Source organism: Bidens hawaiensis, unplaced genomic scaffold (genome assembly GCF_021521415.1).
Source record: "Bidens hawaiensis isolate Kalapana, Puna unplaced genomic scaffold, B.hawaiensis_p1.1 tig00001597_1, whole genome shotgun sequence".
Taxonomy (NCBI): domain Eukaryota; kingdom Viridiplantae; phylum Streptophyta; class Magnoliopsida; order Asterales; family Asteraceae; genus Bidens; species Bidens hawaiensis.
Window position 1 is genome coordinate 777,383 of NW_027491092.1, and position 23,228 is coordinate 800,610.

At 38.0% G+C, this 23,228-nt stretch overlaps 1 protein-coding gene across 1 annotated transcript; it reads left to right on the plus strand.

Annotated features, from left to right (window-relative positions):
- Nucleotides 1-17,877: 17,877 nt before the first annotated feature.
- LOC143589417 (uncharacterized) lies at nt 17,878-18,577 on the plus strand. The gene is made up of 2 exons (XM_077070182.1): nt 17,878-18,252; nt 18,554-18,577. Exons 1-2 carry the CDS (start codon nt 17,878-17,880, stop codon nt 18,575-18,577), a joined length of 399 nt encoding a protein of 132 aa, XP_076926297.1.
- The last annotated feature ends 4,651 nt before the right edge of the window (nt 18,578-23,228 follow it).

Here is a 23,228-nt window from a genome sequence, read left to right on the forward strand (position 1 = left end):
GTCCAAAAATACAAACATCACACAAAACCGAACTACCTTGTGTTTCTAGCTTCAAACCGCAAGAATCTCGCTTTCTAGCCTTTGCTAGCAACTAGATACAACACCTACAAGCACAATAACACCACACCAAGCAAGTTACACCCACAATCAAGCCATTTCTTTCATGGTTTCGGTTATGCTTTAAAAACAAAGATTTAACCGTAAAAATTCGTTTTTGGTTCGTTTAACTCCTTTCTTGGACCAAGATCCCTTGTATAACCCGTATACATCACTTGATCATGCAAGAATCACCCCAACATCAATCACTACTCGTTTATCTTGAATCACTACCTCTATCTGTTTCTCGGCCTCATTGTATCTAGCAGTATTCCAGAATGCTCAAATAACATTCTGATAAACAACCATACGAGTAGAGATGGCCTTATAAATTCTCATACGTGTCAAGAAACTAATCATGCCTCCAAAGATCGGTGAGTCTTCAAACTTCAGATCTAGATAAGCCCATATATTGTGGCTCTTGTTCCATGATAATAATACTAGAGCGTGTTCAGGTTCAGCTTGAGGCGGTTGATCAGGGTTAGCCTTGGGGTTTTGCTCGGGAATAGGATTCTGAACATTCTCTTCGGCCATTTCTGTTTACACAAACAAAAATATTATTATAATATTCAAACTAATTAACGAATGTCCATCTCATAACGAATGAGACATTCGTTATATATTAAATATCCTTCATTCGTTACAAATAACGAATCAAACTCATACTTTAAATCATTGGTTATGATAGCGAATCTGATTTTATTATGTTAACGAATCACTTATGATTCCTTACCCTATTTGCTATTAGTAGAATACCTATTCGTTACTTTTAACGAATCATATAGTCATTCGTTACCAAGTGAACAAATCTGATTTAATTAATCAATTTGACTAACAAGATCAATTTTTCAATTAATTTTGACTAAAACAACAGTCAACGACGACGATTGTCATCGTCGAACCTTTAATTTCCTATTACTTTCGAAAATTAACCTAAATGATGATGGTCAAAAATCAGTTATATGTATTAATCAATGATCATCGATACTAATTTCGATCAAAAACATGTTATATCAATGGTTAACTGTTCGTTTTATAATCAATACTCAGGTTACTCAGTTAATCCCTAAAACACCGATGAATCTTCATGAATCTCTTGTCATTAAGATCGTTTTTACCTGTAGAACACAACTATATCAATCAATTGAGCAAAGAAATAAGTAAAAGATTCTTAAAAAATTTTGCAAGAGTTTCTTTTAGGGTGATGAAGAAATAAGAACAGGCGAATAAAAGGCCATTCGTCTGTTCTTGGGATTATAAATCTCAATTATTTCATGAATTACGAGGTCATTCATTCAAATTTGAACTAACGAATGACCTCATTCGTTAAATTAAGAACCTGATTCGTCAAAAAGTTAAATGAATAAAGGTTTCATTCGTTAAACATTAACGAATATTACATTAACTCCTGCATTCGTTAAATTTATAACGAATTTGAGTGCCATTCGTTAAGATATCAACGAATAACACATTAATATCATTCCATTCGTTAAAGGTTTAAGCAAATATCTTCCATTTGTTATGCACAACGGAAGCAAATGTCAAGATAATGAATAAGAAACTTATTCGTTATGTTTAAATAACGAATGGATTTACATTCGTTAAACCAATTAACGAACCACCAAAGATCCTTAACGAATGAGATAAAGATCTCATTAAGGATTTAAATAATATTAAAACCAATTAGGGTTTTAATGAATTAAATAATATTAAAAACCAATTATGTTTTTAATGAATACATTAGATCACCGATCAATGATCGATACGGTTTAAATTAAACAGATTTTTACGTTAAAAACATCAACTGAAATCAGCTGATAATACATTAAGCATGATTAACTTAAAATTTTGGGGTATCAAACTCTTCTTTTTGTTTTGGATTGGTCGCTAGCTTGGTAAATCAAAAATAATGTAGAATTGAAAAAGAAAAATTTTAAATCTTTTTGGATTTTTGAAAATTTTCAATTAACAAACAACGTAAAACAGTAAACAACTAAACTATTAAAGTAGTACATATTTTTGTGAGTCGAGCAGGGAATCGTATTGATCAAAATTTCCATCCATCACAGTTTTATTTTCAGCTTTTATTATGACAGGTGTTAAATCTATTATTGGTATTGTTGTCCACTTAAATCTTCTAACAAATTTTTCAGAAGTTTCGGTGATATCTCCTAATTTATTCAATTAGGCACAAATATCTGAAATAATTAGTTCAAATCTTGATTCAAGCGTAATTTGATTTTCTCCAAATCACCCCAACTTGACTTAAACCTTAAAATCAATTTGATGTAAAATGATTATATTTAAACAATCATAGTCCGTAATCCCCACTACAAGACATACCCCCGTTATCAAGCAATACCCTAAGTCCGTTCCCATGGATGAGTATGCTCGATTTCATCTGTCGGTTTACAAACATTGTGTCCCTTGTGGTCCGTTTCTTAATGGAAATAAGACACAAGAAAAGGGACAACGTATGACTCACAGCGTGGTTTGATCAAGTCTGTATTTCATTTTGTACACGAAGTACTTTTTGCGATCAAGTTCAGAGACTTAAGTAGTTACACTACGGGTTTGCTTTTACAAGCATTTTTAATATTCATCGAAATGAATACCAGATGTAAAACTGCATAAAGACCCAATGGAATCCGGAGCCTTAAAGCATCCCATCAATACAGGATTTAAGGCCACAAGACCATACATCGTTGAAGCGTTCAAATTGATTAGAAGGCTTGAGTATGACCGGATTATAAAATTTCTGCCATCATTATCAAGACCTTTTATAGAACTTATCTCCCTGAATATTTAGCAATTTATGTTTATATCACTTACTAATCCGTATTTGTTTGTCACAAGACCTACCAATACATCAATGCAATTAAGCACACAGTCTTTTATTACTTACTTTTTACTGGACTTAGAAGCAAATGAATATACTATCATTTTCCCTTTTTGCTTCTAAACTTATTTTGAGGAGCATTTTTCATTGTTTTTGAATTATTCAATATTTGAATGTTTTTGGAGTTTTTAATTTTCTCTGTACAAACTGAAAACAATTTTTTTTTTATATTTTCTCCCCCTAAAAACAACAAAAATTGAACTAAAACAAGAAATAAAATGATTTAACCAATCTGTTGAATATCTTTTTAAGTTTTTAAACCATTTGTACCCAGCAAATATTGAAAATGTGTTTGGTCTGTAACGCCCGTTAATTCCGGTTTCAAGAATTAAAGATTGTAGAGTATGTATAATTCTCGGGATTTATCTGACGTTTCTCGGAAGCCTTTACGTCATCCCGGTACGTCTAATCGCTTAACATTTCTCCCAAGTTGCATTATTATTAAATTCCAGGGGCTTGAATGAAAATGTTTTATACTATAACATTAAACAAAAAAAAACCTTTAACCTATTTCAGCTGCTGCGATCGGCCGAGTTCAGCCACTCCCTCCCTTCCTTGCTTTGACTTTTTGATCGATTCCAAGCTCCTAGAAGTAGTTCAAGGTATGTACTACAATCCCCAACACTCTTTTTGTTCACCCCTAATCGTTTTGATGTTCAATTTTGCCAGAACTTTTCGTTGGATAGATTTTCGGCCAAGGTGTAATTGACCCACTTCCCGTGGATAAAAATTAGAGTTTCCGGTGTAGAAAGATCCCCAGGTACGTCATTTACATCATATTAAAATTTCATGGCCATTGGAGGTGTTTAGATCGGTCAATCGATTTTAGTTCGAAAACTAGGGTTTACCGGGTGTAGGATTGTCAATTGTTAAGTTTGATGCGTTAATTGATCGGATAACCGACCGAATCAGCTTGTACAGCCCTAGGGGGTTTAAGGGCTGTGGAAAAATTATTTTTTTGATGCTCGGGGCTGTTTTGGTTGGTGCTTGGTCAATCGAGTCGGCGGTGCGCGAATTTTCGCTTAATTGTCAAATTGAGAGTTGTAAAAAGGAACCGTCAACCCTATCAACTCGGGTGACTTAATTATGATGAATGAAAGGATTAAAATGGGAATTTGGTCCATTTAGGGCTGATTCATTTAACAAATGATTTTAAGGTTTATTACGCGCGTATTCGACTCGATTTGATTACCCTTGGGCCTTGGGCCAAGTGTTGGGCCTTGGGCCAAGTTGTTGGGCCTTGGGCCAAAGTGTTGGCTTGAACGGCCCATTAGGCAAGAGTGTTCTTCGGGCTAGTTTAGTGACGCGTTGTGTATAATTTACAGGCCCTTGCTTGTGATTGTGCACTTAGGGATTTCCTAGCTCGTTGCAGGTGTTCGATTGATTTCAGGTGAGTTCATGATGCCCTTTTTAATCTTTTTAAGTTTTGGGCTAGCATGCACACCTAAGTGTTTTCTCACTGATGAAATGTTTTAAATGGTTTTACATAGGCTTGCTAGTATTGGTAGGCCTTGGAATGTTGTAGAATGTGTATGTATATATATATTTAGAATGGCCAATATTTGGCGAATGTTGTAGTCGTCTCGACTACTGAATGTTGCGTATGCCTACTTTGTGTTTGCATGCGCCGAATGTTACGTGTTTGGGTTGTACGTTTTCTCGGCCCTGAATGTTATTATTGAATGTTATATATATATATATATATATATATATATATTGGAATGCACGTATAGATATGCTCATACGTAAGAATGACTATTTATTGAATGTGGGGACCTAACCGATGTACTTCCTGTTGCTGTTTTAAAACCGTTGGAATGATTATTAAGACTTTTGCTACATATTTAAAACTTGCACTCACTCAGCTTAAGCTGACTTTGTGTGCATGTTAGTGTGAGATTTCAAGTTAGGAAGAGGATGCCTTATCGCTTGGACGTGCACGGAGCTACTTGGACGGTGAAGGGCATACTGGAATGAAGAATTGTTTATGAATATTTTATTTCAAAAGACTTACAAAAGTTATACTTAATTTTGGTTTTGGGGTTAAATTCCCGGGTTTTGGGAACTCATTCATTTATTTACGTTTTCCGCCGAATTATACTCTGTGATGTTATTTTAATGCAAAGAATTGTTTTTAAGTTAAATTATTTACGAGTGTTATGAATGAATACCAACTGTGGGGTTCCTGGGGTTCGGGGCCTTACATGGTCAAACGCTTTGGTATAAAGGTCATCCTTTTGAAAATCCATGTGAATTTTATCAATCGAAATTAATTTCTTTTCAAAGCAATCACGTATAAAGTGATAACGGATTTCAATGTGTTTGGTTTTCGAATGGTGAACCGGATTTTTGGTGATAGTATAGCGGCCGAATTGTCAATAAAAATAGGAGTAGTAAGAAACTTCAAACCGTAATCCCGCAAATGTTGCTGGATCCAGAGAACCTGTGAGCAGCAACTCGAGGCCGCCACATACTCCGCTTTGGCTGTTGAAGTTGAGAGCGTTGTCTGCTTCTTACACCGCCAGGAAACAAGCCGGTTTCCTAAGAACTGACAACCCGCTTTTGTAGACTTGAAAATGATCTTGCATCCTCCATAGTTCGAATCAGTAAAAGCGGTGAGATCAAACTTATCGTCCTTGGGGTACCACAACCCGATGTCAGGATTTCCCCTCAGATAATGTAAGATGCGCTTTACTGTCGCCAGATGAGTCACTCGGGGACTTGATTGGTACCTGGCACACAAACAAACAGCAAACATGATATCAGGTCGAGATGCAGTTAAATACATAAGAGATCCGATCATCGCCCGATATAGGGTTGGATCTACGGTATCCTCCAATTCATCCGGTGATAAATTGTGACCCACGGGAAAGGTGTGGAAGGAATCTTGCCGTTTGATATCTTGAATCGGATCAAGACACCGTTCACGTATTTAGTCTGATGTATAAAGATCCCAGACTCAGACTGGTGAACGTGCAATCCTAAGAAAAAGCTCATCTCTCCCATCGAACTCATCTCAAAATTTGGTTTGCATCGTCTTCTCGAACTCTTTGCACAGTCTGTCGTTTGTCGAACCAAAAATAATATCTTCCACATAGATTTGGATGAGGAGCAGATCATCACCTACGTTCTTATAACACAAAGTACAATCCACAGTTCCCCTCTTGTATCCGCTTTCTATCAAATGGTCAGCCAACGTGCTGTACCAGGCTCTCGAGGCCTGGTTTAAACCATAAAGAGCCTTGTTTAGTCGATAAACACGCTCTGGAAAATCTGGATCCTCGAAACCAGGAGGTTGCTTCACATACACTTCCTCATGAATAGCTCCGTTTAAGAACGCCGATTTCACATCCATTTAATAAACCTTAAAATTTTTGTAGGCTGCATAGGCAAGAAAAATACGTATAGCCTTTAGTCGTGCCACATGAGCATATATTTCAGTGTAATCAATGCCTTTTTGTTGATTGTAACCAAGAACAACCAATCGTGTCTTGTTTCTCACGATTACTCCGCGGTCGTCCTTTTTGCACTTAAAAACCCATTTTGTCGGAATAGCCTTTTTCACACGGTCGGGTTTGTCAATTAAGTCCCATACACCCAGTCTAATAAACTATTGCAGCTCCTCCTGCATCGCTTCAACCCAAGACAGTTCCTTGAGTGCCATAGTGACACTTGTCGGTTCAATTTGTGATAAGAAGCAGGTGTATCGTGCAATATTAAGGATACCCGAAGAGTGCAAATACGCATAAGCACATACTATCGAATCCTCAGTATGAGATAAGTTACAGTCAACCATATCATCACATATATTAGCTAATTGGTTTCATGTACGAACCCCGTCGTTCACATCACCAACTATCTGTTCCTATGGATGATTATAGTGAATCCTTAAGGAACGATTAGCAAGTACAGATACGTTATCACCCAGATTGGTGACATTTTCCTCCGCTATGTCTAAAGAGACAGTTGGTGAGTCATCAACAATTAGAATCAGCTCGTTTGTTTCTAGAGTTTCATCTAATTAAACTGACGATGAATCAACAAAATTAGCATCATCAGAAGACTCAGAAACATCGTTCGATGTCTCTGATACATTAGGAGAGTCACCTACATAAACTGAAGGAGAACTAGGAATTGGAAGACAACATTCTTCAAAATAAGATCGAAAAAAATCTTCAGATATTTCTTCAACTGTTGGCGTAAATGAATTAAATAAATCGTCGTAATCCAACATCCAATCGGGACCCTTGCCAGTAGGAGGAGTGGTATAGCTTTGGAAATCAATGTTATGCCATTCTTCCACACAACCAGAAGAGATATTGAAAATCCGTTTCTTAGGAGAATTGTATCCCAAAAAGTAACCGTCAAACGCTTTTTCATCAAACTTTCCAGCATCTCTCTTCAATACAGTACACGGACACCCGAAAGGTTCCAATACTTTAAGTTCGGCTTACGATTGATCAGAAGCTCGTAACTAGTCTTCTTGAACCTATTTACAGTTAGTACGCGATTTAGTGTGTAACATGCTGTATTCACAGCTTCATTCCAGAATTGAACGGGTAGCTTAGAATCAGCAAACATCGTTCTCGCAGTTTCAATCAACGTACGATTCTTTCTTTCTGATACGCCATTTTGTTGAGGAACATAAGGCACACTGAATTCCCGATGGATTCCCTTCGTAATTCAGAAGAAATCCAACACATTATTCTTAAACTAAGTACCGTTATCTCTACGAACCCGTCTCACTTTCAGTTTGTAAATTGATTCGATCTTCGTGATAAGATTCTGAATGAAGATAGGCGTCTGATCTTTCGACCCCATAAATAGAACCCATGAGTATCGTGAGAAATCATCAGTAACCACCAAGCAGTATTGATCACCCGCAATACTAGCACTATTCACTGGACCAAAAAGATCCATATGAAGTCGTTCTAGTGATGTAACAATCGAGTTGATTGACTTGCTCGGATGTGACTTCTTATTTTGTTTCCCCTTCTTGCATGCAACGCAATGATCATTAATCTTGAAGTTCTTAAGTGAAACACCATCCACCAATTCATTTGAAATGAGAAAATTCATTTTTCGTACCCATGCGTCGATACCAAAGAAAAGAATCTTTTTCTGTTGCTTTCGATATGAAACACGTATCTGAGGGCGAAACACTTGCATTAAAACTCATGTCTAGTACATAAATATCATTTGATTGAGGTGATCACATGACAACCATATCTTTAGGAATCGTGTATCCCGGTTGAAGGATAACACATTCCATATCAGTGAAAATTGTGGTAAACTTCTTATCACATATTTGCGAAACGCTCAGCAGATTATGATCCACCTTTTCACAATAATTAACCTTTTCAAACGTCACTTTGCCGTTTGAAACTTCTCCCTCCTTAGTAATCATCCCGTCGTTGTTACCAGCAAACGCCACGCAACCCCCTTGAATAGCATTTACATTATTCAGAAGTTCCAGGTTGCAAGTAATATGCCGAGAACATCCACTATCCAGTATCCACTTGTGACTTGACACGGATCTGGATGAGCTCTGCACAACAAGGTAAAGGGATTAGTTCAAAAAGGCATCCCAAGCCTCAGTTTGGGCTCTCCCTTTGATACTTTCGGAGATAAGGATAAATTAACACTAGCATTCGGTACTTGAGAATAGGTGACCGGTTTCTTGGTTTTCTTCTTTAAGTAACCGTCACGTATTATTCCCGAATCAGTGTTCTTACAAATTGGTTGAACACGGTCAACGAATTTGTATGATACATTAAATGATTCAGCCCGAACAACTTTCTTTGGATTGACATTTGAATACATTATAACACAATCATCAAATTGTTTTTCTTTCATATTCTGACTCAATTCAATCTTTGGGTTTGATGCCGATTTGATATCCTTAACCTTTGTTTTACATTTCCTTGAAACATGACCTGGTTCACCATATTTAAAGCATAAACGTGTGTCTAATGATTTATATGGTGAAACACTTGGTATGCTTTCATGCACAGGTTGAAGAATATCAATCTTAGACTTTTCATAAGTTACTTTCTTTGGAACAGTAGGTTTGAATCCCTTTTTATTTTGATAAAACTCAAGATTGGTAGAATTAGATGAATTATCCATCCCAGATGATTTTACAAATTTTATAGGTTTAAACTTGTTACCATTTGCCTTTTCTTGAACATTCTCAAGTTTCGATTTGATAAATCTTTGTTCAAGCTTAGTAAATTTTGACGTGTCATCTTGAAAGACACTGTTAATCATTTCAGGATTTAGAAGATTCAAAGGAACTTCTTTATCCGAAAAAACTTTTAACAATCCTTTTAACTTAAATATCTTCCCACTTGAAGATTTAGGTTGAGGATTGATGAACCTCATCAACACCTCATCAGACACAGAGGGTTTTTCTGATTTAGGTACATTAGTAGATACCTTAGGAGTTTTTGATGAATCACTCAAAGGTTTTGAACCATACACCGCTTGTTCAAACTCTTCAGCTTCACATAAGATGTGATTGTCAGCATGAATATTCTTGTTTTTGACAATCTCATCTGGTTCAGACAACTCCTCAATAGAACCATCCATTGCACTTTTGGTAAACACTGATTTACTTGTAATGTGAATCGGTTCTTGAGTTGTATTAATTTGTTCAACATTATCAGATTCAACTGTATGCATTTCTGGACATTGTTTCACATCGGGAATGCTATAGTAATCTCCTTTAAAAGGAGGAGAAATCTCGACGTACCCTAAACCCGCTTTCCCATTTTTCTTGTGAGAATGGTTTACTTCAATGATCTCATTTAAAAGAAACGAGGAATCTCGAAATCTTCCAAGTTTGTTTTTCAGTTCTAAAACTTCATTTTCCAGGTTAGAAATACAGGTTCGGAGTCAGAGAATCTCCTTGAAATGTTGCTCAACCACAATTATCTTACATTGAACCTCAGCTTTGAGATCATGATTGCTGTCAGAGACATTTTGAATTTTTAGTGTAGATTGTTCCAGTAATTTGGATTTCTGTCGATAGCATTCATTAATCATAAAGTGATCTTTTGTGAGAGTAGTGTTCTGATTTAAATCTGATTCAAGTTTAGTTTTGAGTTCAGCACATTCAGTACACTCAATCACACCAGCTGAGGGTTCAGATACATTAACTTGAGGTTTAGGACATACCACTTCAATCTTAGCCATGCAAGCATAAGATTCAACTTGATCAGGAATTGATTGATCATATTCGGTTTGCACAGACGAACTCTGATCAGAATCAGTTTCAAAGTCAGAGGAGTCGCTTTCTTCAGATACATTATCACCGCTTGCATCTTCAAAGGTTTCAACTGGTTCAACCACCGCTAGGTTGGGTTGATTTCCCAAAAGTCTTTGAGACCAATCAACAACATCATTTACCACAAGAGCTTGAGTGGTTGGAGGCTTATCCTGTTCAGCAACTAATGAAGTCTTCTTACTCTTATCACCACCAGATGAATTCTTTCCTGAAGGTCTATCCGAATTGCGTGGCCCAGAATATTCTTTTCTCGGTTTATCGCATTCTTTGGCAAAATGCCCAAATTCCCCGTAATTTTAACATTTTACCTTCAGTCTATCAAAACCAACCCTCTTATTCAGTGTAGGTAGATCTTTTCCAGTTCGTTGCATGAATCTCTTAACTTTTCTCACAATCATAGCCATATTACATTTGAGATCCATTAATTCAAGATCATCAGGGTCAATTTGATCATAGTCTTCATCTGTTAAATCACTGGTGGCTATTTTGCTTCCAACAAGCTATTCATATGAAGTCATGAACGCACACACAAATGCAAATTGTTGTTAAGCTTCTTGAAGATTTACTTTAGGCAAACTTGAAGCTGTAGCATTTGAGCATGTATTGGCTCCATTAGCCATAAAGCATACATTAGGTGAGTTGTTTACATTAGATTCCTCTTCTTGAGATTAAGTGAATAAAGCAGTGATTGGAACAGAACTTGAAGAATTGTTGCTAGCATTGCTCTACCATAAAGCGAAGGATTCTGGTTTTGATTGTCCTTCAAAGAATTTTGGCATTTCAAATCGAATTCCCTTTCCTCTATCTTGTTGATAAATTGTACAGCAGTAAGCTCTGTGTTACGAAAGAAGCCATTTTCTTTTAACACAAATAGGAAAGTAGAATATGATGAGGGCAAAGCATTTTTCAGAGTATCAATTTTGTCAGCTTCGGTTGGCTCAAGATTCACACATGACATTTCCACGACAAGATGACAAAATCAATTAATCATCTCCTCTACAGTTTCATTCTTCATCAAAATAAAATTTTTAAATTGAAATTTTACGAGAGTCTTCTTACTTTCGAGAGTATTACCCAAGCTTCTTCTCTTTAGAGTTGTGAAAAACGATGCACAGATCTTAATAGTACTATATTGGTGAAAGATTTGTTTAGGTAAGGCGATTGTGAGAGTCGAATACGCCTTTGTCTCACTTTAAAAATCTCTCAGTTCTTGTACTTCATAATGCTTAAATTCCTTTGGAGTCTAACCCAGATTTTCACTACCAACCAGAGGTTCTACATAAACGACATCAAGAAATCGTACACTACTTGGATGAACCGACCCCAAGTGAGCACGTAACCTCGGTTCCCACCGAGCAAAATCTGATAGTTTCAGAAGTTTAGGACACTTGTTGTGACTACCAATCTCGTTGTCCATCGTCAGCATTTGTTGCATTAAAGCATTCTGGAATGCTAATGAATAGTACAATCATTCTGAGAAGCCATGAGATAATACTTTTGAAACTTAGAGAACTAAACTTGTCAATACTTAAAGGTTACAATTACTGTTCACACGAATCAGAACAATAACAAATGTGGAATTCAACCACTAACGAATGGAGTGATATTCATTAATAATTCAAGCGAATATGAAGTGTAACGAATGTGAATTAACAGATCAGAAGTTTAGCGAATGTGGCTGGTGAATGTATAGCGAATGTGATTAACGAATGTGACGGCACAAATGAGGTTAACGAATGTGTATTGGCGAATGAGGTTAACGAATGTGTATTGAACGAATGATCAGTTAGGCTTAACGAATCAACCTTCAACCATCTTAACGAATCAGTATCCAACCTTTAACGAATTAGAACTCAAATATTCAAAAGTTCAAATATTCAAAAGATCCAGACCAAGTCCAAACTTGTCCGAATTCTTATGAAACTTATCTCAATCTATTCGTAATACAATTCTGAACTCACTACTACCAGTCCGCAAACCCAAACAACAACAGAACCTATCAATTATCCATTACGTCGAACACAAGTCTGTAACAATCAATTCTATTCAATCAAACCTCAATTCATACACAATTCAAACTAAAACCTCAATAACATTCTCAATTACCTTATTAACACTCTGAATTACACTTAGAACTGTTCAATTACAATTAACTGTAACCTCTGTTTTACTGACACTAAGCAAGTTAATCGAAGTAGATCAATTCATACTGAAATTGATTAAATACTTGACAAATGAATACGGTTAATCAACGAATAACATGAAGATCAGATCAACTAAGCTCTGATACCACTTGAATGAGCGTTAGACGGATCTAGATCTTGTGATGGCATCTGTAATTCGTTGATGTTACGTTATGTGTGTTAACTGTGTGAGTTGAGAGTGAAATTCGGCAGAGTAACGAGGCTAGAGAGTGAATAATCAAGAACTGTTACATTAGAATAGATTACAGGGGTATAAATAGGGAGATGGCCTCATTCGTTAAGATAACCTTAACGAATGAGTCATTCGCTACATTTAAGACTTAACGAATGAGACATTCATTCGTTATACATTACACATACCGAATAGCCCTTCATTCGTTATGTCCCATTAGTTAATCATGGTTAACGAATGGAACTTACATTATACGAATGTGCCTTAAAATAAAGGCGAATGTGACTATTTACATTAAACCCCTTTAAAGTAAGACTATTACATTAACAGACAAAATAAAGACTGAGACGTACTAAACATGTATCAACATCAACCCTTAGGATCCTCCAGTCACCATTCGCAAGGATCCTCGGCCTTCCAATCTGAACCCTTAGGATTCCGTCAAGGATCCTCCACTCACCAACTTCAAGGATCCTCAGTCTTTCAACCAGGATCCTTGGGCTTCCAAGCAGAATCCATTATCCATCAACATCCAAAATCCTATTATCCTTATGGGAAGGAACCTCTGAAAGAACCATGGTCCAGGCCACTGGAGATCCATGAAGGCGACTTCATACCCATGCAAACCACTCCTCCTATTGGAACAACTGTTGATGCTAAAACAGTGTACCCTGGACGCAGCTATGGAGCGAGATCTTTTGACCAAGCAAAAGGTAACATTTATGATAATCTATCTTTTGCACTAATCATGGTGGTATGTAGGATACCGGGATCAACCAAACCATAGCATATGAACTACAAAAGCTCAAGAATATGATATCAAGTGTACCTGGAGTCATCAAACCTATTTCCGAATTACGAGCAGGAAGCCATGACATATCCAGGTACGCTCCAACAATTTGTGATGCCGAAATACCAAAGCGCTTTACTACCCCTAGTATGAAGTTATATGATGGATCCATGGATCCTCAGGAACATGTAGCCTTGTATCGCGAAAGAATGGAAATTAACCCAATCCCAGAAAGATTGAAGGAAGCTTGCTTGTGTAAGGGCTTTGGCTCAACCCTCACTGGATCTGCCCTTAAATGGCTGCTAAGTCTTCCTCCTTATTCTATTACTTCCTTTTCTCATTTGATCAATTTGTTTAATAGTCAATTTTCATGCAGTAGATCCTTTGAAAAATTAACTAGTGATTTATATAAAGTTGTCCAACCTCGTGGGGAACCTCTTAGGCAGTTCCTCACTAGGTTTGGAAGAGAGGCCTTGGAAATTCCAAATTTGGATGTCCCGACGGCTGTTGAGGCATTCAAGATGGGGTTATAAAAGGACTCTCCATTTTATCAAGATCTTGTGATGACCCCTTGCAGGACTTTAGATGAAGTCCGAAACAGAGCTATAAGATTCATCAGATTGGAGGAGGATCAAAGAATACAAGATCAACTGAGCACTCCGGTGAAAAATGAATCTCAAGACAAAAAGCAAGGATCCTACTTCAGAAACAACTCCAAACCATACAATAAACCAAATGGCCAGATGATCAATGTTGTGGAAGAAGAGGAGGACGGTGAAGATTGTCCAAGAATATCCGATTGCTGCTTCTCCGTAGATATGAGAGGAGTGATGCTTGCTTTTAGGAATTTGGGTGAAAAAGCAAGATGGCCAAGGAAGAATGAGAAGGCACCACCCCCCCCCCCCCAAAGACAAATAAAAATATTGTTCCTTTCACGAAGACTTCGGCTATATAACAGAGGATTGCATAGCCTTAAGAAAAGAGATAAGCTACCTCCTCAGCAAGGGTTACCTTAAGGAACTGTTCGGAAGAAAAAAGTCCAGGACCCAGGATCCTAAACCACTTCCAGAGAAGGCTGCTCCACCTCCCCAGATGCTCAAGTTATTAAAATGATCTTTGGAGGCTCGGATATATGCGGAACTTCATATTCAGCTGCAAAGAAGTATGCCAAAGAATGCAAACTAGAGAATGGTGAAAGGCCGATCAGGACTTCTACAACAGCTGAACAAAGAGTTATCTCCTTTGATGAGGATGATCGAGTCAATGTCCAAGATCCTCATCATGACGGTTTAGTCATTATGTTATTTATTTCTAACCATTACGTTTGCAGGATACTCATTGATGGAGGAAGTTTAGTTAACATCATCCAAATCGAAGTACTCACAAGGATGAATATCCCAGAATCGGAAATTGTCCCACGATCCTCAGTTCTTGTAGGATTCAGTGGATAAACAAAGAATACGTTGGGGGACATCAAACTACCCATATATATAGAGGGAGTAAATTCTATTCAAAAATTTTGTGTTATAGATTCCTTGTCTTGTTGCAATGTTATTCTTGGCAGGCCATGGATACACGAAATGAAGGCAGTCCCCTCCACTTACCATCAATGCGTAATGCTACCTACCCCTTGGGAATAGCAAAGATTGAAAGTGATCAACAAGACACTAAGGGTTGCTATACTTCTTCAATGAAGCCTACGAAGAAGTTGAGGGAAGCATAGCAATTATAGAAAGCGAGAAGAAATATCATGGAGACTAGGGAACAAGATTCTAAGGAAGTAGTCTTGCACCCAGAGGATCCTGACGACAAAGTCCTAATAGGTGTTGAAATACAAGAGTCCATTGAGAAGGATATAATATCCTTTTTACAACGAAGGAAGTCAACCTTCGTGTGGAAGCATGAAGATATGACAGGTATTTCTAAAGATATAATAACACAAAAACTTGGAATTGATTCTTCTTTCAGGCCTATTCACCAAAAGATTTGGAAATTCGCTCCGGAAAGGAACGCGATCATCCAAGAAGAGGTACAGAAACTACTAAAGGCAGGTATGATTAGGGAAGTAAAATATTCAAAATGGTTAGCTAATGTGGTTGTAGTTCAAAAGATAAACGGAAATGGAGGGTATGTGTTGATTTTACTGATTTAAATAAGGCATGTCCCAAGGATACTTTCCCTCTTCCCCACATTGACTCCATGGTGGATGCAACCGTAGGACATGAAATGCTGACCTTTATGGATGCTTCGTCAGGATTTCAACAAATCCATATGGAACCATCTGATCAAGATGATATAGCATTTATAACCCCTACGGGCATATATTGTAATATTACTATGCCATTTGGTATTAGAAATGCAGGTGCTACATATCAAAGACTAGTCAACACGATGTTCAAGGAATAGTTGGGAGACACCATGGAAGTCTACATCGATGACTTGGTCGTAAAATCAAAGAAGGTGGAGGATCACCTTAAGGATTTGGAAGTAGCATTTGACATTCTTGACAAATACAACATGAAGCTAAATCCTGCTAAATGTGTATTCGGTGTTAAAGCCAGAAAATTCCATGGGTATTTCGTAACCGAAAGGGGGATAGAGGCAAGTCCAGAGCAAATCCAAGCCATCCTAAATCTCAAGTCCCCAACAAAGTCAAAGAGGTACAAAGATTAACAGGAAGGGTGGCAGCACTTAACAGGTTCATATCGAAATCCTCAGAAAGGTGTAAAGATTTCTATGACATCCTGAGGAAAAACAAGAAATTCGATGGACGGAGAAACACAAAACTGCTCTCACCGCTCTAAAGGACTACTTATCCTCGGCCCCCGCTTTGATGAAGCCTATAGATGGAGAACCATTGATCCTCTATCTAGCCGTCTCCCTCACTCCTTTGAGTGCAGTCTAGGTGAAGAATCACGAAGGTAATCAACATCCTATTTACTATGTAAGTAAAAGTCTCCTCGATGCCGAGTCCAGGTACTCTCACCTAGAAAAACTTATTCTTGCTCTAATCATGGCTGCAACTAAGTTAAGACATTATTTCGAAACTCATACTATTGTTGCAAAAACTAATTATCCCATAAAGAATGTCCTTAGTAAACCAGAAATGTCGGGTAGAATGGCCAAGTGGCCTGTAAAGCTAAGTGCATATGATATTCAATATGAGCCTAGGAATGCAATCAAGTCACAGGCACTAGAAGACTATGTGGCTGATTTCAGTAGTGACATAAAAGAACAAGACAATCTTGAAGTTCAACAACTTGAAGAGACAAAGGATCCTTGGACACTCTTCACCGACAGAGCCTCAAATGTCAAAGGAACAGGATTGGGAATACTACTGAAATCTCCACAGGGGGACATACTACCCCATTCGATAGCTTGTAAATTCCAGGCCACAAACAACGAGGCAGAATATGAGGCACTCATCGCAGGTCTACAACTAGCCAAAGGTATGAGAATCAGGTACCTTCAAATTTTTGTAGATTCATTATTAATTGCTAATCACTTTAATGGCTCATAAGCAGTCAAAGGTGAAAAATTGATTAAATATTTAGATATAGTAAAGGATCTTGCAGGATCCTTAGATTATATTAATATTACATAGGCACTAAGGGAAGAAAATGTTGGGGCTGACGCCTTAGCAAACTTAGCTTCAGCTTTGAAGCTTCCAAAAAACATAAAAATCCCTATCATTAACGTTCTATCCCCTGCAATTGAGGAATGCCAAGCAATGGAAATAGATGGGAGTTTACACACGGATCCTAAGGATCATTCTCTTGATCATTCATCCTGGATCTTTCTGATAATGAAGTATATTCAAGATGGAGAAATCCCAAAAGAAGAGAGCCCCAAAGCTTTTATGGCCAAGGTATCACAATATACTATTGTACATAATATGCTATAGAAGAAATCCCTTGCGGGTCCATATTTAAGGGGTATCAAAGGATCCGAGATCCAAGAAGTGCTGGAGGATTTCCATGAAGGAGATTGTGGCAACCATACAGGAGAGCATTATTCTCCAGGATTCAAGGAACGGGATACTTCTGGCCTACTATGAAGAAGGATGCTATGGAGTATTCCAGGAAGTGTGATTCTTGTCAGAGGCATGGCAACATTCTACATCAACCGGCAGAACCCTTATATCCTATCGCCTCTTCGTGGCCATTCATGAAATGGGGAATGGATATAGTGGGTAAACTTCCTACGACTCCAGGGGAAAAAGTCTTTATGTTAGGAATGACAGACTATTTCTCTAAATGGATCGAAGCTGAGGCTTTCCCTCAAGTTAGGGAAAAGGAAGTTATATCCTTTATTAAACGTAATATTATTACTAGATTTGGTATCCCTTCTGAAATTATTTGTGATAATGGTTCCCAATTTATTGGGAAAAGAACTACTAACTTCTGTGACAGTTGGGGAATCAAAATGATGACTTCAACACCAGTCCACTCACAAGCAAATGGCCAAGCGGAAGAGAGCAACAAAATCATCAGCAACAACCTGAAGAAGAAGCTTGGAATGAAAAAGGGCAAATGGGCTGAGGAACAACCCTATGTGCTTTGGGAAGATAGGACAACTCCAAAGAATGCCACAGGACAGACGGCGTTCTCTTTAGTCTTTGGAGCTGAGGCAGTGATCCCCACCGAAATGGTGTATCCAATAGCCAGAACAAGCATCCGTGATCCTCAGACAAACAATGAGAATCTTGTCCAAGATCTAGATACTATGGAAGAACTTAGAGATCAAGAAAGATTCAGGATGGCCGCCTACCAACAAAAGATAGCTGGTACATACAACAAAAATGTAAGAGTCAGAAGATTTCTAGTAGGGGATGTAGTTCTCCGAAAGGCGTTCCAAAATACAACTAATCCTGCTGACGGGAAGTTAGCACCCAAATGGGAAGGTCCTTATTTAATTGAAGCTGAAGCAGGAAAGGGGGCATATTGTTTGATGAATATGGAGGGTGACATGATCCCAAGGGCTTGGAATGCAATTCATCTGAAGAAGTATTTTTGTTAATCAGGAACCTGGATCCTAGTCAGTTATGGGTCCATTACTTGGTAAAATTTTACTTTATGTTTATATTTATTCTTGTTTTGTCCAGTATGTCAAGTTGCAGGACTGCTGAGCAATATGGCCCTCAAGTGGAAAAAACGGGTTGGCCAACTCTCTCCTAAGTTTAATCGTCCTTGTCGCCAGGTTTATAAGGTTTTCACCTTATCTCCCGAATTAGGGTTTCCACACCCTCGCCTGGAGAGCACGATTATCCGGGTATGATTGGAGGTTGTGGGACCAGTGTACTATACGTGGCTGACAATTTTATAGCTAAAAATCATATCTTGGATCCTACGAATTAAATGGTAGACGTACCATATACATAAGTTAAGGTCAACGCCGGGTTAGACTCGTCACCGCGTATAATTGGGCCAACGCGAAGGATCGGCTCGCCGCTCATATTTATTGGGCTTGTCCGCACGTTTTATCGGACTTGTCCCAACGTTTTATCGGGCTTGTCCCCACGCTTTATTGGGCTTGTCCCGACGTTTTATCGGGCTTGTCCCCATGCTTTATTGGGCTTGTCCTCACATTTTATTGGGCTTTTCCCCACGTTTTATTGGGCTTGTCCCCAAGATTGTTGGGTTCAAATCCAACTTTTCTAACTATTATATTATCTTTTAGTGATTTATTCTATCCTAGTGACACGGATGATAAAGCAAAAGCCAAAAGAGCTATATTATTATAAGCAAAATAAAAAGGTGATCTAGGCTTCAGCAGCAAAACGTGGACCATCCACCCAGATCAATGTAACGTCCGTAAATTTCTGATAAAAAGGTTTAACCTTGTAGTGTTGTGTACACCTTCTGGGCTTGACCCGACAATCTCCCGAGAGCTCCTTGCCACCCTCGTAAACGTATCTTACTTAACTTTCTTACAAGTTCACCCATTGTTAAAGTAGAGGGACTAGGATGTATTATCGTTATTATATTATACAAAAAAAAATAAACCTAAACCCTAACCCAACCCCTTACACCGATCGGCGCCCCCTCCCCCTCTCTTCTCGATTTCCGTGCAAGACCAGCCCGTTTCCGGCCATCCAAACTTCAATTCCAGGTCGGTTCTATCTTAGTATAACTCTTTTTCACCATTAAACCCTTTGTTGAACATGTTAGGGTTGAGTTTTGATTATAACAATTTCTGACAGATTCGTACTCGTTTATTGCTCGGTGTGTAACTCAATGAAAATATATTTTTTTTGATCTATTCTTGTTTCTATGATGTTCTACTTTGAGTCTAGTTTCCAGAAAGGTATAATACGTAGTTTTTGGACGAGATTTAAATACTTTTTATGATTTTATAAGATCGAGTGTCAAAGCTGATGCGGGATGACGGATTCTGGTCTGTCTTCCCGACATCATAACCCTTTTTCAACAAGTCTAAATTGGTTGGTTCCACTTCTGGAAGTTAATATTTTGAGTTAGGAACCAAACACAATTGGAATCGTTTAATTTGGCTGGGTAATGAATTTTATAAAAATAAAACCATTTTGTTGCGCACTGAAATAGCTGCACATACCTTTCTGTGTTGGAGGAATTTTTATGATTTTTGTGTCCACTAGAAAAATATAATAAAAATATTTTTATAAACTTAAGATATTTATGCAATTCTGGTAAAAATTTAATAATTTAATTTTATGGTTTTCCTATATAATAAAATACATCTTTGCATGCTAAAATCTGCATGTTATATTCGTTATTGATCGATAAGTTCGTTTTAGGCTTAATCGGTGGCTGCCCTTTCTCGCATCTTTCGGGGCTGTTATAATTGAAGTTCGTGCTCCGTCATCTTCTTAGGTATTTCTAGTGTAATATACTTTAGTATCATGAGTTTTGGCATTCGTTAGATTGGTCAACTGTTGATGAAGTGAAAACTAGGTTTCGGTTGTCTAGTTTGTCAATTGTTGCGTCTAGCGCGTTGTTTGAGGGAATTAACAACCAATTTGGATGTTGTATCCTCGGTATGATATGTTGGCTTTGAAAAACTATATTTTTATTTTATTGGGGCTGAATTGGTTGTCGGTTACTCAAACGGGTCGGTACGGCGCAAATTCGCGTTTATTGGTAATTTGTGCATTGTGCTTGCGAATTACCGACCCATCCAGCTCGTGTAGCGTCGTGTGGACTTGTTGGCTGTGATTTTACTAAATTTGGTCCACACGGGGCTGAGTCGGTATCTAAGTGCATAAACAACCCGTTAACGCGCGTATTCGATAAAGTCAACAACTTTCGGGGGTAAATTGGGAACCCTTTGTCCCCGGGATTAACTAAGGGTGGTTTTGGTAAATACATGGTCTCGGGGGCTGATGTAATTGAATTTGGTAATTTCAAGGCTTTATGTCAATCAAATCATGTTAGAACGTCTCGTAGGATAAACGAGTCGGTACGTTTAGTTAGTAATCTTAGTGTGAAATCCGACAGGCTTGTAAACTGTGGATTGGCTTTGAAGTTTTCACACTCTTTGGTGTTTGTGTGGCTCGTTTTAGGTGAGTTCATGATGCCCCTTTTAAATCTTTTTACGTTTTGGGCTAGCATACACACCGTAATACAATTTTACACGATTTTACTCGTTACAACTATTTGGATGGTATTACATAGCTTTACCTATATTTGTGCATTTATAAAACTATGAGTGGACTATATTCTATGCCTTAGGATATTTTAGACTCGTTATGGTCATATATTCCTTAAGGTTATATACCTGATTATGGTCTAGACTCGATGATGTTATTAGGCTTGGTAGTAATTGAATACGAGTAGACCTATTTACTTAGTTCATGTATTGGACTGATTATTATATATTACCTTATGGCCCATAGGCTTACTTGTAATTTGAAATGTCTTGGGATGATATATATATATATATAGATTTATATATATATATATATAAATATATATATATATATGCATGTATGTATATGTATGTATGTATGTATGTATGTATGTATGTATGTATGTATGTATGGAGGTATGTATGTATGAGTATGTGTTACGTTATAGCCTATAGTTGTGTGATGATATTTAGTTCCTCGTGACTAAGAATGATGTGAGTAGGCTTATTGATGTGTGTGTGCATGGTGATCAAGGCCGGGTCAAATATATTACTCGGGTTTTCAAATCCCGTGGTGAAGAGGCCCGTTGTATGTTGAGCCGTGATCGGGTCAAATATATTACTCAGGTTGTACCCGTGGTGGAGAGGCCCATATCACGTGCTTGGATGTGTAAGCTGTGACCGAGTCAAATATATTACTCGGGTTTGACCCGTGGTGGAGAGGCTCGTGTCTCATGCTTAGGTCTTACCGCGTTCGGGTCAAATATATTACTCGAGTCTTGATTCATGGTGGAGAGGCCCGTGTACGTGTGTTCGACGATGAATGTATTATTTGGTGAATTATATTAATTATTTTATTATTATCCTCTCTATTGTTTAGAATTATAAGTTTTGAAATAAAGTATGAAATATTGTTTATGAAGACCTGAACTCACTCAGCTATAGCTGACTTTGTGTGTATGTTAGTTTGACTTTCAGGTTAAGGATTGGAGGTTATCGCTTGGACGTGCTGAGACTACTCGGAAGGTTGAAGGCATTTCTGGTCAAGGATTTCAAATAAAACAAATATTTTATTTACATTTGATTTTGGACACTTGTACCCGTGTTTGGGATTTTTAATACTTAAACTTTTTCCGCTGTTATTTACTCTGAACTGGTTTTAAATACAAAGAATTGTTTGGTTTTAAATTTTTGTGAAATTGTGGATGTGATGACCAACTGTATGATTCCCGGGTTTCGGGGTCTTACAATCAAGCTACGTTAAGTTTATCACAGTTTCATACAGAAAGCAAAGAAAGAAAGGCAGTCAAGGCTTCATCCCCGAAACAGAGGATCCCTCCACCCTAACTACCTTTCGTAATTGTCTAAAGGATCATCGATCCTAAGGATTACAACTTATATTGTCCATAAAAACCCCAACAAAAACAATTAAGACTTAATAAAAAATGGGCTCCGGCCTTATATTTATATCCTTCATCGCCCATTTGCACCCTCACTCCTTCGCCACATCACCATCACCTTCACCAGCCTCCTTAATCTCCAACACATCATCCTTAACCCAGCTCATCCCAGCATCCTCAATCCTTTTCTCAGCCCCAATATCCTCGCTCTCATCACCAAAGCCAACCAATGTCTTTTTCCACAAAGCTACATTCTAACTAGACCTGTCAAAGCCAGCGTTTTTGGCCTCCTCAGCAATCTTGATCCTGGCCGTCAATACCGCCTTGCTAGCCCACACCTTGGCCTGCTCTGTGACTTCCACCACTTGCTCCTGAACTTGGATGTCAGTGAGGGCGAACTTATCCTCCAAGGCGCCCTTTTCAGTCTGAAGTTCCATGATCAGCTTGTCCTTTAAGGATATCCCGGCACGGTACTTGGTGAGCTCCTTCCCTGTATTGGCTACGTTTTCGTCATACAGAGCCTTAAAACAGGCTACAACCTGCAAGAAGTTTTCAAGTTAAAGATATAACCAAAATATTTATGACCTTGGATACAGGATCCTTACCTCTGAAAGCTGATCAAACACATGCTGGGCACTATGGATCCCCACGTCAGGATCTCTTTTCTTTTCATGCTGGCCTTGGAACGGGTAGTCATGATCTTTGGTGGTGCGAGTCTAGAGCTTTTCATGGGTTTATTCTCGATGGAACGGGAGGAGATGAGGCTGTCGACAT